General features: G+C 39.4%; 1 protein-coding gene across 2 annotated transcripts in view; it reads left to right on the forward strand.

Annotated features, from left to right (window-relative positions):
- LOC134653407 (fasciclin-2-like) overlaps positions 1–5,015 on the forward strand; it is a 62,921-nt gene extending 57,906 nt beyond the window's left edge. For both annotated transcript variants that reach the window (XM_063508757.1, XM_063508758.1), the window contains 3 exons: positions 3,432–3,597; positions 4,184–4,361; positions 4,846–5,015. In XM_063508757.1, the coding sequence (XP_063364827.1) occupies positions 3,432–3,597; positions 4,184–4,361; positions 4,846–4,972 (471 nt within the window). In that variant the 3' untranslated portion in view covers positions 4,973–5,015. The remainder of the gene's footprint in view (positions 1–3,431; positions 3,598–4,183; positions 4,362–4,845) is intronic.
- Positions 5,016–17,643: the final 12,628 nt, after the last annotated feature.

A 17,643-nucleotide genomic window follows, 5' to 3' on the forward strand; every position in this document is an offset into this window, starting at 1 on the left:
ATGGCCGTCGTCAAGTTGATGAGCGGATGATTCCATGATGTCTACGGCCCGTTGATCCTCGCTGTTCTGACGTGGGGCCTTTCTTGTGATGCCCAAGGCGTCGATGTCGTATTGGCATTTTATAAGTGTATCCAAATCTTCCGTGACGTGATGGATAAATTCAAAAGGCTTCGACGACAAAGAGTGTGCGCCATGGAGTACCCAGCCTAATAAGGTTTTGGAGGCAACAGGGTCGTTCTTTTTTCCGCACCGCACTTCGCGACTTATGGATATATACCAATCAGGCGCGCCGATTAGGACGGTGGGATAAGTACCGTCATGTGCAAGTTCGTTTGCTACACCTGACAGATGATCGTAATCCGTGATATTAATCGTGTCTGGATATCGTGCGCGAAGCCCTAGGGGTTCCACGGCTCGCGCGTGTTCGATTAGGTAGCGATCGGGTCGGTTGCGACCGCGTATATAAAAGTCAACATAACTTACGTCAAGTTCCGCTTTCATATTACAAACACCTTCAATGTGAAGACGCTCCGAGCAGGTTGGCTTCGCGCCGATGCGTTTTGCCACTTCGGCGTCAATGAGAGATGACACGCTGCCGTCATCTAGCATCGCTGTTGTCTCGAACGCGCCGTCAGGACCCTCGACTATGACCGGAACCACTTTCAGCAAGCCGCGGGGACGTGGGCGTGAAGTCGATGGGGAGGATCCTGTTGCATTAATTGAACAATCAGTAGTATTCGCAATTTTGTCGGAAGGTTCGATTTCAGTATTTATGTTGACAGGACATTTAGGGTTGACAGAGGAAGTTTGAAGACAGATGCTCTGACCGCTTGGAGCTGCGCCGAGATTGGCGTCGGATGTCCCTGTGCCGTGGAGGAGCGCGTTATGACGTCTAGGGCATCCGTCGACACCGCAACGTTTCGCGCGGCAATTGTTCCACGTGTGTGGGTTCGACTTGAGACAACGGTAACACACTTTAGTTTCTCGGACCCAGCGCCATCTGTCGTCAAATGTGAGCTTTAAAAAACTCTTACATGTTTTTATCTTGTGAGATCCTTGTTTACAATATGCGCAATGCTCAGATGTATTCCCGCTAGATACCGTAGCATGTATTGTTTCCTTTTTTAACGGGAACTTCGGAGCATTACGTGGCACATTTGAATGCATTGGTGGCGTCGGCGTCTTAATCGTACTGTCAGCAACAAAATTATATTTTAATTGTTTGTCAGCCTCGGCTAAGAGAAATTGTGACAACAATTCAAGTTTTGTTAGACTTTGTTGCTCTAGCGCGTGAGCCGATGCGTAGTCTGTAAAGCGAGATCTAGTGTGCTCACTCATTTTAACTAAAATGCACCGAAGGAGCTCTGGAGACGATAAGTACTCGTTTTGTTTGAGTAATGTGAGCGTTGTAATGAAATTACGCAATTTATTTGCTAAACCATTTAAATCTTGAGGAGAACTTAGCTTTGGACTGTTGCGGAGGTCGGCGACCTCGCGGGCGACCAGAAGTTCCGGACGGGCGTACGTCTGCTCCAAGACCTTCACGATGTCGTCGGGCGAACCGCAGGTCCACATGAGCGACGCGACGGACTGGTACGCTTGACCGCGGACTGCATGGTTCAAACGATCTAAGTTCTCTGCAGCTGAAAAATTGGATTTTGTTCTTTCATAACTACTTTTAAAAGCCATCCATTGTGAAGTCTCACCCGAGAACGTAATTAGCTCGGGCTTCTTTGGCCTGTGTGAGAGTGCGTTTATCGCTTGGGAGAGTTTTGTAATGGGGTCCGAGGAGGAATGTTCAGATGATACTGGTAGTCGTGGTGCCACTGTGTCGTAGTTATAAGTTAAGGCGGCTTGGGTAGGTTTCAAAAGAGTTGCTTGTTTGACATTTGGCACGTTGAAATATACCGAGTTGGCGGTGGCGGCCGGCTGAAAATGAAGTCCTGGAGCGTCGCTCGAGGTGACAACCGGTGCCTCACCAGGCATATTTCCATGTGTTGCTGTAGTCATGTTAGCATTCTGTTCAGATACCCAAGTTGTAGTGCGCCTTTCGGCATCTCGATCAGAAAAATACGAACTACGAGATTTGGCTGACTTATCTGAAGCTTCCAGAGCGGCGATTCTTGCTTGCAGCTCTATCTGTTCCGCCTCGAACTCGAGATTTGCAAGCTTGCGCTCGCGATCTTCTTGTTGACGAGCAAGTTCGCGCTCGCGCTCCACTTGACGCTGCATGAGGTCCGCTTCAAAAGCTAGCTTCTGCGCGCGGACGGTCGCTGAAGAGCGCGTTGACTGTGTGCGCACGGTATGTGATTGCTTACTGTGAACACTAGAAGCGCTTTCAGTTGGTGCCTTGACATCGCCTTGTGCGAGCGTAAGTGAGCTAGTTCGAGCATTTGGGCGTTCGGCAGCGGGCTTAGGTTGTGCCACGCTGGTTGCAATGTCGCCTGTTGTTTGTATGTTCGAACTACCAGGCAATGCCGAAGCACATTCGTTATTCGTGGCTAAATCCGGCCGGGCGCCGCGCGGTGAACGATCACGACGTTCGCGCTGCATCCGGTCGGATTCCGTAGCCGTCGGGTCTGCCTTTGTCTTACTACGTGTTTCCACCATGTTGAAAAATGTACGTAAATAATGTAAACAATGTTTTACAATGAAATGAAAATTTACAATGACTTACGTGAAAAAATTTGACAACTGAATTTCAATGGAAATGGTAAAACTACGGCTCGAAGGACCAAAATGATAGCTAATGGGGTGGACTGTATTATGATATGGTGAGATGATGGAAACACGTTATATAATAAATTGTTTTAATTAGTAAATAAAGCACAAAGATGTTGATATTATCACGGTGACAGGCAGACTAACCTGACAATTATAAATCAAAAGGTTTTACAAATAATATATGTTCGAAGGAGGTCGCGCGCCAGCCAGTCGCCAACAGTCGATATCTTTTTAATAAGTTTCTTTACAATACACAACCACACCACACTACGTTTGTCGCAAAATGGATTACTCGATCTATAAATTATCGCAGTAGCGTTATGTATTACAAGCGTACTGTCGAGCAACAGTTAGGGTGAAGGCAGACGTTTTGTATGAAACCGAATGCAGCAGAAATTGAGCCACCGAAATTACGCGACTCACAACTCAAATAATTACGCTCGTTTCGCTTCTCCGTTTTTCACGATACCGATCTTTCAAACAAACTTAACCGCAAACCATTCTGCCTAGAGTCTGTTCGGAAAGAGAAGAGTCGTGGAATGTATTGGCACTATTACTTATTTTGCGGTATTAGGCCACATACCACAGAATAAGTAACCCCATACATTCCACGACTCTTCTCTTTCTGAACAGATTCTAGCAACGGTTTATCGCAATTCGGATCTGTCGCACAATCACTTAATTGATATATTTTGTTAATGTTTCAGTTTGTCGGTGAAGTTGTCAACTACACGCTCTGCCAAAAAGACAATGTGTCAGATACCGCTTTCCCGCTGGAGAAGTTGCAGAGAAATGCTAAATACAAGTTCGGAATAAGTGCACACAACTCTCAAGGCTATTCGGATTACACGTATAAGGAGATAAAGACACCAGGTAAAATTAATAACCCTATTAAAATATTTATATGAGCGTACATACTATAAACTTATAGTCTACGCCTACAATATAGTACAAAAAATATTGTTATACACTCTGCTAGCCAATATGCATTCCCTAGTTCCGACTTGAGAAATTCGCATTGACTCTAAAATTTTCAAAGCATAATAAAGATATCTTTATTTAATAAGGTTAATTAACTAAAACCATGTACATATATGGTTATATTTTGGGAAAAGATATTTTTATTTAAGCTTGGGTAAGAAATGACTTAAACTGGCCAGTAAACCTAAATTGTTTCACATTAAATTCCTAACCTTTTGTTTGTACTAATGACTATTTAGTATATTTTGTAAGCTTTAGTTCAGCACATATAACTACTACAGCTAACATATGTCACAAAACACTTTATAACGTCAATGAAAACGTTTCTACTGAGCTTGGTGTCAAAGTACCTTTTGGATACCTGATAGTATGATCTCGCTTAAGTGTCCATATCCATCTGCGAATTCTAGTTTAAATTAAACAATTGCGTAAAAATATTTCATACACAAACGTTTTAACAATAAACACCTGTTTCTAGCAAAAATATTCGGCGAAGGCCTACTGTCAGTGGGCGCCGTCATCGGTATATCGGTGGTGGCCGTGTTCCTCTGCCTTCTAGTGTTGGACCTGCTACTACTGTGCTGGAGGAAGCAGGGCATCATAGCGAGCTGCTACTTTAGGAAGAACAAGAAGAAAACTGACAACCTTAATTCCCGGTAAGATTAAAGCTACAGCTACATAACACAACAACAACAACACAACACAACAACAACAACAACAAGTAGGCGATATGATTGCGAGATTTTAAAGTAGGTATAACGAATTCCTTAAATAAATCCAGATCATAGACATAGACCATTTAATCCGTTGCGATATACTAAACCAGACAAATGGGGCATTATCTATAAAAAGGGACCTTATTGTCGATGGCGCTTACGCATTGTATTTATATCGGAGCATCGTTATTAATGGCGTAAGCGCCATCGACAATAAGGTCCCTTTTCATAGATAACGTCACAAATATAAATAACAAAAATCTAGGTAGATACCTAATCTACGTCATCTGTGTCAGAAAACGGGAAAAAATGTTTTATGTCAAATGTCAAGATCAGATCTGAATAAGTAGAATACGAGATTGGTGTTTTTTGTGCTAGGCATGAATGGAATGGAACTTTAGTAATAGCATTTTTAATTTTTCAGGGACAAAAAGGGACTACTGGTAACAGAGGGTGAACGTGCCGATGACCGGCCCAACAACGGCGGCCACAGAGAACTGGTGTACAACAAGACCACGGGCGTCATCACGGGGAAGCATTCCTCCGTGTAGCTTTAATAGACCACGGAAATCGTGCACGAAAAATTTCGTACGTCAACCTCTTTACTGGCGGCCGCAGACAACCGACAAGACCACAGGAGTCATAACGGGAAAGCACTTCTCAGTGTAGCTTTAATAGACCACCGATATCGCGCACGAACAATTTCTTACGTCAACCTCTATACTGGCCGCCACAGTTAACTGTGTTACAACAAGACAACAGGAGTCATTACGGGGAAGCACTCCTCAGTATTGCTTTAATAAACCACCGATATCATGTACGAACAATTTCATACGTCAACCTCTATACTGGCGACCACAAACAACCGTGTTACAAGACCACAGGAGTCATCACGGGGAAGCACTTCTCAGAGTAGGTTTAATAAACCACCGATATCGTGCACGAACAATTTCGTACGTCAACCTCTATACTGACCGCCACAGTTAACTGTGTTACAACAAGACAACAGGAGTCATCACGGGGAAGCACTCCTCAGTGCAGCTTTAATAAACCACCGATATTGTGCACGAACAATTTCGTACGTCAACCTCTATACTGGCGGCCGGAGACAACCGTATTACAAAGTTATCACGGGAAGCACTTCTCAGTGTAGCTTTAATAGACCACCGATATCGTGCACGAACAATTTCGTACGTCAATCTCTTTACTAGCGGCCACAGTTAACTGTGTTACAACAAGACAACAGGAGTCATCACGGGGAAGCACTCCTCAGTGCAGCTTTAATAAACCACCGATATTGTGCACGAACAATTTCGTACGTCAACCTCTATACTGGCGGCCGGAGACAACCGTATTACAAAGTTATCACGGGAAGCACTTCTCAGTGTAGCTTTAATAGACCACCGATATCGTGCACGAACAATTTCGTACGTCAATCTCTTTACTAGCGGCCACAGTTAACTGTGTTACAACAAGACAACAGGAGTCATCACGGGGAAGCAGTCCTCAGTGCAGCTTTAATACACCACCGATATCGTGCACGAACTATATTTCGTACATTAATCAATATACAAGCGACCACAGATAACTGCTGGTGCAACGAGACCACAGGAATCATCACGGGGAGGCACTACTCGGTGTAGCATTAATAAATAAACCACCGACATCGTGCACGAATAATTTTGTACATATTTCATTCATACTATTTCTAATTTATACTGATCCTTTTTATTGGGATTAACCCCGAAATCGCGAAAAACAAATATGTATTAACACATTTTGGCGAGTCCTAATTATGTCGATATTTTCTATGGAACTGCTGATTATACGATTTTGAGGTCATCATAGTAATAAATTGCTCAGTGTGATATTTGTAACACATTATACCTACTGTCACACATAATAGAATCAACCTGTATACATCTTTGTTGCTGGGACACAGCAAAATTGTATTACCATCGCATACTCTTGTGATCGCGTGCGGCAATAATAAAGTTTTTGCAATATACAGAGATAGGTACGAATATGTAAAGACAAGTTAAAGTACGAAATTATTCGTGCACGGTGACCACTCGTTAGCAATTAAATTGTAAATGTATATACCAAAGTCAAATAAATATTGTATAATTTTTCTTACACATTTTATATGACAAAGTGCCAATGCTTATATACAAATCATACAAAACCTTTATTTAAGTTGATTTTTGTGTTGCAAAGAATTACAATAATTATTATTGTAAAACACATTTAAGAACCAAAAGATAAAAAATAAATAAAATAAGTTTGTTGTTTTAATGAAATCTTCTTTTATTCTACGTAACGTTGAAAAAGATCTTAAATTAGTTGATTTTTGCGTTCCAAGCCCCAAAAGGCAAAGGAAATAAATTGAATTCCACCGACCCTCGTAAAATGGAAATTGAATTATCTGTAGACTACTTTACTTGCGTAAAGATTTTAACTTGACTTTGGTGCTCGTAAAAATCACTACGATTAGGAAATATGATTTCTTCACCTTTTTACATCGCTTTTTAGGGTTCCGTAGCCAAATGGCAAAAAACGGAACCCTTATAGATTCGTCATGTCTGTCTGTCTGTCCGTCTGTCCGTCTGTCCGTCCGTATGTCACAGCCACTTTTCTCCGAAACTATAAGAACTATACTGTTGAAACTTGGTAAGTAGATGTATTCTGTGAACCGCATTAAGATTTTCACACAAAAATAGAAAAAAAACAATAAATTTTTGGGGTTCCCCATACTTCGAACTGAAACTCAAAAATTTTTTTTTCATCAAACCCATACGTGTGGGGTATCTATGGATAGGTCTTCAAAAATGATATTGAGGTTTCTAATATCATTTTTTTCTAAACTGAAGAGTTTGCGCGAGAGACACTTCCAAAGTGGTAAAATGTGTGTCCCCCCCCCCTGTAACTTCTAAAATAAGAGAATGATAAAACTAAAAAAAATATATGATGTACATTACCATGTAAACTTCCACCGAAAATTGGTTTGAACGAGATCTAGCAAGTAGTTTTTTTTTAATACGTCATAAATCGCCTAAATACGGAACCCTTCATGGGCGAGTCCGACTCGCACTTGGCCGCTTTTTAAGTGACGTGACGTGACGTGAAAGTGTTTTTTGAACGTTCAAGTAACATATGTATCTATCGAATACCTTTAAACGAGCAATTCTTGTTTATATATTTATTTATTTATTTATATATATATTTTTTTTTTTCGGGAATCTCGAAAACGGCTCTAACGATTTCGATGAAATTTGCTATACGGGGGTTTTTGGGGGCGAAAAATCGATCTAGCTAGGTCTTATCTCTGGGAAAACGCGCATTTTCGAGTTTTTATATGTTTTCCGAGCGAAGCTCGGTCACCCAGATATTCTACATTATGTATGGTATTAGTTTTCGTTGCTAGAAATTGTAAATATAAAGAAAATAGAGCGTGTAGAGAGGCAGCTTATTGACGGCGAGTTCTTGTGACTCTTAAGTCACCTTTTTAAGTATACTTCAGTCTCATCGCTTTTTTAAATGCAAACGCACATATTTTACATAGGCAATGAATTATATGTCCCCAAAATTATACAGGTAAATAAAATTTGTCAGATCCACTTTATTTTAATACTATTACAGTTACAGCAGGTCCGATTTATACAGGATGTTTTTAGCACTTCAATCTAAAAAATATGTTATTCCCGGTAGGTACACCCGGTAAGACTTCATAAACACTCTTTAACTTTATCCACGTCACGGCGTAAACTTCACATGCAACACGTGCCTCTGCACCCAAACACGCGCTTTAACACCGAGCCTGCATAATTACAACCCTCTTGCCTTCAAAAGGCGCGCACCTGCAGGAAAATAAAGTCTGTTACGACTTTACAGTTCTATACAACTGGCAGAATTCTGTGTGTCAAGTGAAGTCTAACTATGCATAACGAAAAGTGAGTTTAGATTAAAACAGATAAGCGACATTTCCAATTAAGGTAAGTAATGTTAGATACTTATTCTATTAATTCTAAATCCCAAATGAAATATTCAATCTCCTCGTAGCTTCATCAAATAATTTCCTTACATCAATGTCTCGCTTAGAAAGCTGCTATCAATTTTCCCTCCCCTCATCAGATTACAATTGTACGAGTAATCATATCTTTCAGATATTATTAGGAAATCTTTATTCCATTTCCATATAATTAAGTAACTACAAATTATAGCGACCATTTGTGGTTAAATACCCATAATTATAAGAAAAAATATGATTATTTAATTAACCTCAGGAACTTTGTAAGGCAGAGTGTAGTCATTAAGAATTCCTGGGAGTTATCGTAAAAAAATGGGTATTATCGGGAATCCGTAATGAATACGAGACGGCGACGTTGAACGCACCTGTTATTGAAAATTACACTTTGGGGGAAGGAATTAGTTAAGAGATGGTCTAAGTCACTAGCTGATGAATACATAATTTTAAACTAACAATAATAATTCCAAAGACGAAAAAAGTAAACTAACTAGGTTTCTTTGCGGGAAATTCGTTTTGCGAGGTTGCTCGTAGAAGAAGATTAGAAAGCAAATTAATTTGTTTATAAAAAGGCGACCAATACTAAGTATTTTCAACAAAAAATAAAACTTATAAGTTATTTTGATCTTTCCACAGTTGTACCTAATATTTACATCATTCTAAAATTTAAATTAGAGCAGCACTACAGGAACACAAGAAAAGCAAGTTTAGATATGAATGTCGATCAAATTCATTGTGACACTATTATAAATCTGCCTGATGATATTCTAATATGTTCGAATGTGAACATACATATCACTTCCATGCGTCAATTTAAATGGTACTTATACTATATTTAAAAGGTACATTAACATTTTAACCGCCGTAGACTGATATATAAGACATACAAAATCGGGCTCATTTCGCCGCTGTCTGATAAATATGACAAAACTTCGTGTAACTTCGTACCCCCGGTGATACGAGCACGCTCGATGACGTATTCTATGGCGGTTAAAAGGTTAAAAACACGATAACACAGAAATCTTTTACACAAACCAAACTCGACAATAACCGCGAACAGAAAATTTACATAGAATATATTAGAATAGTTGAAGTTTTAATAAAACGCCGTGTCGCTATCGCCTGCCTGCGGTGCGGAAGAGGCACCTGTACCACAGATATTAAATGTTCCCGGCTGTAATATTGAACATTTATGATTTGTGATACGTCGACGCAAAGCTGCTTATGTAAACTTGGCAGAAAGCAATCATCGGTGTCGAGACACAAGATGGTTCGTGAACGCGGAAATCTGTTAGGCTTTTTTATCTCTGAAGATTAAGCTAAGTTGAAGTTTGTTGATGTCAATCTTTGATACTTAGCTGTTTTGTACGCATTGTTCTAAAGTAATTATATAAAAATTTGACATGTTTATTAGCTCGTATTACGAGCGCTATCGTAAAATAGTTTCCGAGCTAACGCCACAGTCAGTTGTTTCTACTTTTTAAATATTACCCTTTCAAAGAGAAGAGAGAACCGAACTTTTAGTTCTGCAGAGTTTTCCTCGTAACGGAAAATAAAACAAGTAGTTGTAATTTTTTTCCTTTTTAATGTTATTACTTTGTTCTACGGCATATATATCTGTAAACCATATAATTTAGTTCGCAACTAATAAGTATAAAAAGGGGCTATTACCGAATAGCGAGCCTGAGGGTCCAAAATAAAACTGAACGTAAATCCACTAAGAAAACTGGCCATTAGTCTGATGTTGCTACTAAATCATGGGCTCTCAAACTTTCCGGGTTATAAAGTAGAGTAGTTTTTGTGGGATTTTTTATACGAGCCTTTTTACTGTCATTTATATTTTCAGAGATAAATTCACTTAAGTACAGCTACTTAGAATAAGAAGACAACTGATATTACAAAAATACAGAAAGCAAATACGTGTCATAAAATAATGCTTCTTAGATACATTAATACCTTATGATTCTTGTATTACATATTTATGTGTAATTTGATGTATTATGCTTGAGTCTCACGGTAGGAACCTACTTTTATTAATTAACATATCTGTAGTTTGACAACATTAAATTACTAAGATTCTTCACATAGCGGAAGTATTAAATAAGTACTTAACAACAATGTTTATGTTTTGTGTTCACATTTCATCCCGTCAATCACTTTAAGTACCGCTGTTCAACATCAAGTGCAATCCCATTAGCTGCTAGTACGAAATCTGAAACGGAAGTATCATGATATTAGGCTTGTAAAAATAATGGGCAAGTTCCTAAATCATACTTAATTTTTACTTATTTCCTAGGAATATATTTCGATACCTATTACAATTAAGAAAATTGCATAAGTTTTCATTTCTAGAACTAAACGACTTTTTTTTTTTTTTTTTTTTTTTTTTTTTTTTTTTTTTTTTTTTTTTTTTGTATGGCTTTTTGTGTTACTCTACTTCAGAGAGCTACTAAACGACTATAAAAAATACCTTCAGCACGAGAATAATGGGTACAAGAAACAAAACTTCAGTAAACCAAACCCGAACATGCTGCAACGATAACGAACCTGGTGGCCTAGCCAAGGTTACAATCGCTATCGCTTCGACAACGAAACGCTTTGTGTGTCTCTATCACTCTTCCATATTAGTGCGACAGGGACAGTTGCGTTTCGATCGCTACGGAGCGTTAGCGATTGGTACTTTGGCTACGCGGCCTGCCGGCCTAGCCAAGGTTACAATCGCTATCGCTTCGATAACGAAACGCTTTGTGTGTCTCTATCACTCTTCCATATTAGTGCGACAGGGACAGTTGCGTTTCGATCGCTACGGAGCGTTAGCGATTGGTACTTTGGCTACGCGGCCTGCCGGCCTAGCCAAGGTTACAATCGCTATCGCTTCGACAACGAAACGCTTTGTGTGTCTCTATCACTCTTCCATATTAGTGCGACAGGGACAGTTGCGTTTCGATCGCTACGGAGCGTTAGCGATTGGTACTTTGGCTACGCGGCCTGCCGGCCTAGCCAAGGTTACAATCGCTATCGCTTCGATAACGAAACGCTTTGTGTGTCTCTATCACTCTTCCATATTAGTGCGACAGGGACAGTTGCGTTTCGATCGCTACGGAGCGTTAGCGATTGGTACTTTGGCTACGCGGCCTGCCGGCCTAGCCAAGGTTACAATCGCTATCGCTTCGACAACGAAACGCTTTGTGTGTCTCTATCACTCTTCCATATTAGTGCGACAGGGACAGTTGCGTTTCGATCGCTACGGAGCGTTAGCGATTGGTACTTTGGCTACGCGGCCTGCCGGCCTAGCCAAGGTTACAATCGCTATCGCTTCGATAACGAAACGCTTTGTGTGTCTCTATCACTCTTCCATATTAGTGCGACAGGGACAGTTGCGTTTCGATCGCTACGGAGCGTTAGCGATTGGTACTTTGGCTACGCGGCCTGCCGGCCTAGCCAAGGTTACAATCGCTATCGCTTCGATAACGAAACGCTTTGTGTGTCTCTATCACTCTTCCATATTAGTGCGACAGGGACAGTTGCGTTTCGATCGCTACGGAGCGTTAGCGATTGGTACTTTGGCTACGCGGCCTGCCGGCCTAGCCAAGGTTACAATCGCTATCGCTTCGATAACGAAACGCTTTGTGTGTCTCTATCACTCTTCCATATTAGTGCGACAGGGACAGTTGCGTTTCGATCGCTACGGAGCGTTAGCGATTGGTACTTTGGCTACGCGGCCTGCCGGCCTAGCCAAGGTTACAATCGCTATCGCTTCGATAACGAAACGCTTTGTGTGTCTCTATCACTCTTCCATATTAGTGCGACAGGGACAGTTGCGTTTCGATCGCTACGGAGCGTTAGCGATTGGCATCTTGGCTACGCGGTCTGCAATACTTTTGACCTCTTAACCGATATTTCTTTAAATCTTGCTTATTTTCCTTTCAAGACAGTATTTCCTATATCAAAACTGGCTCCACCGGAAAAATTGCTGAGAATAAATCTAAAAACACAACATATGGATACAATTATTTTCAAAATAGTTCCAGAAATGACGGAGTGATGGATTAAAAAAACATACAACCGAATTGAGAACCTCCTCTTTTTGAGATTTGGAAGTCGGTTAAAAAGAATCTTACACGGCAAAGATACTCGTAAATATATTGTTCTGCACGAAGAATTATTTTACAATGTACAGACACAGGGGGCCGATTTTTGAATTTCGACCACTCGATTTCGTGTATTTCGTTGATTAATATCTCCACTACTAGGCATATAAATTCTACCAATAATTGAAATCGAGTGGCCAATAGGTACCAATAGATTCCAAATTTCGATCACTCGTGTTTCAAAAATTAGCATTTCGCCGTTTTCCACCGATTTTCGAGTGACGAAATCGAGCGATCGATATTCAAAAATCGGCCCCCAGGGCTTCAACATTCAACACTCGCCTCTTTCGTTTAAAGACATTTAAACTCTCCTTCTAAAAATGAGAGACTAGGTGAAACTGTACAACTTGGCACTTACCCTACCTCCCATAGCCAGTGCAAGTGGCATTTCCCACGGACAAACAACTATTCGGCCAATTTATAGGCTTTTACCTCCGTCAGCAGGTGTCAATAATGGCACCCTCGACTTCGTTGTCCTTTCGTAACTTTTAATTTACTGGTTGGGGTCAGTGAAATGAGCATTAAAGTTGGAGAAGCTTTGGTTTAAATATTAAAATTACTTATTGTATGGGGAGCGTTCTGAAAAAAAAATTTCGTTCCTAGTTTTTATTACGATTTCAGATTTTATGGGTTCTTTAATTCGGATCTGTTGAAACAATAAATAAACCGGCAGAAAATATGGTACGGTTTCGAGGAAATATAAGGAAAGAGAATTTTAACTAAAAATACAGTGTTCCATTTTTTACAACGATATCAAACAAAATGAAGAAAGAATCGGGTCTATTTTTTATCAGAATCAGCAGTGGTATAATAGAAGAGGTACTATTTTTAGTCGTACTAGGTCTAAAATATATACTTATACGAATAAAGGATGACTTACGCTAGACCGGGCCAGGGCCGAGCCGGAGCTTCCGGCGCTTCATTTTCTACGAAAAGCACCACGTGATCATCGATCAGCCGTCATAGAAAATGACACATCGACGCCTTGGCCCGGGTACGGCCAGGTCTAGCGTGGGTCATCCTTAAAAATAGAAATCCACAGGGCCGCATCGCACGCAACTGATTTTATTAGTCTTTTTATAAGTAGGTACTTATCGAAAGTCACACAAGTGCGTCCACTGGTCCGCACCGTGGATCTAAATCTAAGGGCCTACCGCGAACCACGTTCGACGTGTTGCCTCTCTGTCGCACTTGCATATTCGTACGTAAGTGTGACAGTGTAACACGTCGAACGTGGTTCGCGGTAGGCCCTCTAATTCGTAATTTTACTGTGGTCCGGTAGAAGCTCCAGACTCGAGAGCCGGCCTTTGTCCCCGCCTAGCGCCGGTTAGACGACAGGAAATTAAAACACTCCGGCGCACTCAGTGTTTGTTTCACGGGTCTACTTCAGTCAATCCGTACTTGAAGAACAGTTTTCTAAACCCTTGTACTTAAAGCATAGTTTCTGACAAAAATATCATTTTTGATACCTACAAGCATTTGCATTTTCGGTTTATTTGCATTATACCTAATTTTCTTTGCATTGATAACGACAAAACCTGGACAGACCAATCGCAGAGTTCCGTAGCGATCACTGAAATTATGTATATAAAATGAAATGAAAACAGTTTAATAATAATAAAAAAATTGTAATTCCGAGATTTTATCGTAAAAGATTATACAACTGTAAAAAAACAGTAACTGCAATTATTTAGTAACAAATTGTACAGATTATGCCGGTTTGTACTTATTGGTAGCGGATATATTCATACCTTGTTTTTAATTTATTTTATATTCATCAAAATAGAAATAATATTGCAAAATAAATTGTGTAGGTATTTATACGGTAGGTACTCATGATGACAGAAAGTAATTATACAACGTAACAACGCAACACATTCCCAAAGGACAAAATAGAAGTAATTAATATAGTTATTATTCTAACCATCCGTAATTCTCGTGAAACAGGTACACTGACTAATTTGACCCCGCTTAATTCATGAGAAACCGTAACAAAACTATCATAAATTAATTAACATTTTCAAAGTGCCGGTTGTTTATAATGTTTATCTTGCTAGAGCATGTCCGTGCTATAATAAATTAATTACTGCTCCTAACACTGTTTTAAAGTAATCATATTTCTCCTTTGTGCAAGAAATATCTAGTTTATTAGTTCGTGGTTATGGATCGCGAAACATCGGCTTTGGGCGCCGCGAATTTAGACGCTGGGAATAGATTTTCACACAATTTTGCCAGCCTTAGCCGGTAATGAAGTTTTCACGCACTGTAGGTACATATTGCTCAAAATAACTTATCTTATACCACTGAAATCCTGTAATACTTACTAAGCAGACAGTTCCTTATAACTACGTCCTTGGTATACTCTTTGACAATTTTATATGCTACCGTTTATAATAGAAAAGAGCAAACAAACACTAAAATATCTAAAATAAGTATCTGTTCGAAACAGGCGACTGGCACAAGCAGATAAAACACCGCTTCTATACATTATTTTACACTCTCACAACAGAAAATGCTACTTTAAGGTTATAAAGTAGTTTAAAGTTTAAATCTTAAAATACTTATTTAACAGTTTAATAAATCGTCATGATCTATTCATTCTCTTTATGACTGTACTAACGAACTTGGAATACTTGTTAATAAGTGTAAGGTGAAAGATTAAACTTTTTAATAAGTTTGCTGGCTTCTTCCATTCACTGCACTAAGGCCTTAGATTATGTACAACGTACAACCGTTATTATAAATCACCTCAACAGGACAGTCGAGCTTGCCTATGCATTGCAAAGGCAATAGGATAAGTGCTTATTCAACGGCAGTTTGAACAGGGAGTAAGAAACTGAGGTTATATTAAAATTATTACGAAGTACCTAATTATAACAGTACTTAATAGATTTTTGGTTAGTAATTTAATTTAAAGCAAAATAGATTGAAGCCATTAGTTTATGTATAATTTATTGTATGTCTTTTTGGGTTTGTATAGGTACTTTTGTATTTTGTAGAAAAAATAAATGCCGTATTTATCAAATCTTTTTACAAAAATTTCGCTAAGAATAATATTTTTAAAAGTAGGTAGATACATGTAATATATGTATTCATCGTTAATTTGGTAAAATAAAAGTTTTCTTGCGCTAAGCAATAGTACCTCTACCATAGAGTCTGTGCGGAGAGAAGAGTCGTGGAATGTATTGGGCCCCATACCACGACTCTTCTCTTTCCGAACAGACTCTACCTATAGTTGCAAACAGGGATGTTGCGAATATCCGCATCCGCATCCGCAACCGCGGAACTTCCGCATTATTTTCAACATCCGCATCTGCATCCGCATCCGCATAAAATCGATGCGGATTTAATGCGGAAGCGGATGTGGAACTGGTCGGTACATGAACGTCTTAGCATCGGCGTAAGTGCTTAGACTGCTAGGTAATTTAGTCATTAGCCAAAAAACCTATTAGAAATTAGCAGTCAAGCGTGAGTGGGACTTAATGTACGGAGCCCTCGGAACGCGACTCCGACTCGCACTTGGCCGGTTTTTTGAAATAAAAATTACTAAAATGTAATATTTGACGTTTTTTATGTACCTATCTTGACATCCGCATCCGCATCCGCTTCCGCGGATGTGAGCCTTTAAAAATCCGCATCCGCATCCGCATCCGCGGATGTCAAAAAATCGGCATCCGCAACATCCCTTGCAAATTGCCAGCGCATATAATATGCCACCTCCAAAAATCTAGATTATCCAACATCAACACACAGCCTCCCGCAGTGCTAAATTCCACATCTAATTACTCTCCACTCGCTATCATCTGCCATTATTTATTCTTTGCCCTCCTAAATTGTAGGCTCTTTAATTAAAAATGACTGATTTACCTATATACGATTCCTTTGAATAATATGCCAGTAAACAAAGCCGAATTTCGGGCGTAATCAAGCGTAATTCGTTCAAGCAATCGCTAGCACTTTGATGCTCATGTTTCTGATATTTTATAACACTAATCGCTTTGCAACATAATTTTCAGTAACAGTTAGACCTCCAATCACGTACAGTTGTTTTAGTATTTAGGGTTCAATTTATAATAGGTAATCCGATCATATTTCAATACAAAGTATATTGTGAATAGGTCAATATTTAATTAACGTCGCAAACGCTTTTGACTTGGCTAATGAAATGTTTTCCATTTAAGTGGCACGTGTAATATTCATGTTTAGGTACAATGACCGACACAGACTTTCCCTCAAAAAATAGTTATGCGGACAAGTTAATATGAAATTGATTGAAGATACTTATATAACTACAATTAATAAGAGGTTGTTTACCATACCATCTAAACTTTATTTTGCAAGTTCGCATATTACAGCAAGTGCTTATTGTAGTTTCATATAATGTAAGCGTTACCACGGTAGCTAACAATCATATACGATACGAACTTGTTATGATAGTTAACTGCAAACTTGCCAACCAACTTACCAAGTTCTATATAAAAGAAAAATATACAATCAAATCAGCCTGGCTTAGCATCACAAGTAGTTTGTAAAACAAAGCTTCTATAGCTTTTTGCTGGATTTGCATTTTCTTATCGAGACGAGTGAATTATGTCCGCGGATCTGTGACTGCAAGGAAAATTTGAAACTTTTCTACCTACTCGAGCTTTTCTGTGTCGTGGCGGTGGCGTAATAATGTAAATAGGTATTTGGTACATTTGTTATTAACATACAAAGTATTTAAAAGTGAAAAATAAAATGTTTTATCCTACCTAATGTAAACCAAAGAGTTGAAAGTAAACAACTGCTTACCGACAGCGAACACATCGGCTAAAAAGCCACTAGTCCGCCGAACGCTGGCGAGCCAGTTTACATAATCCGCTCGTGCAAGATACACTCATTATTGACAAAGCATTATACCCAAATATGATTCGTATTGGCAATGTGCAAAAGGCGTTTAAGTCTGACTTTATATCCCGAATACTGAAATGACATTTCGATTGCACAATCTACTACATATTTGATCTGTCTGGTTTTGTACTAAAACCATTTTGCATAGGGCAAACTG

Source organism: Cydia amplana, chromosome 13 (assembly GCF_948474715.1).
Source record: "Cydia amplana chromosome 13, ilCydAmpl1.1, whole genome shotgun sequence".
NCBI lineage: Eukaryota > Metazoa > Arthropoda > Insecta > Lepidoptera > Tortricidae > Cydia > Cydia amplana.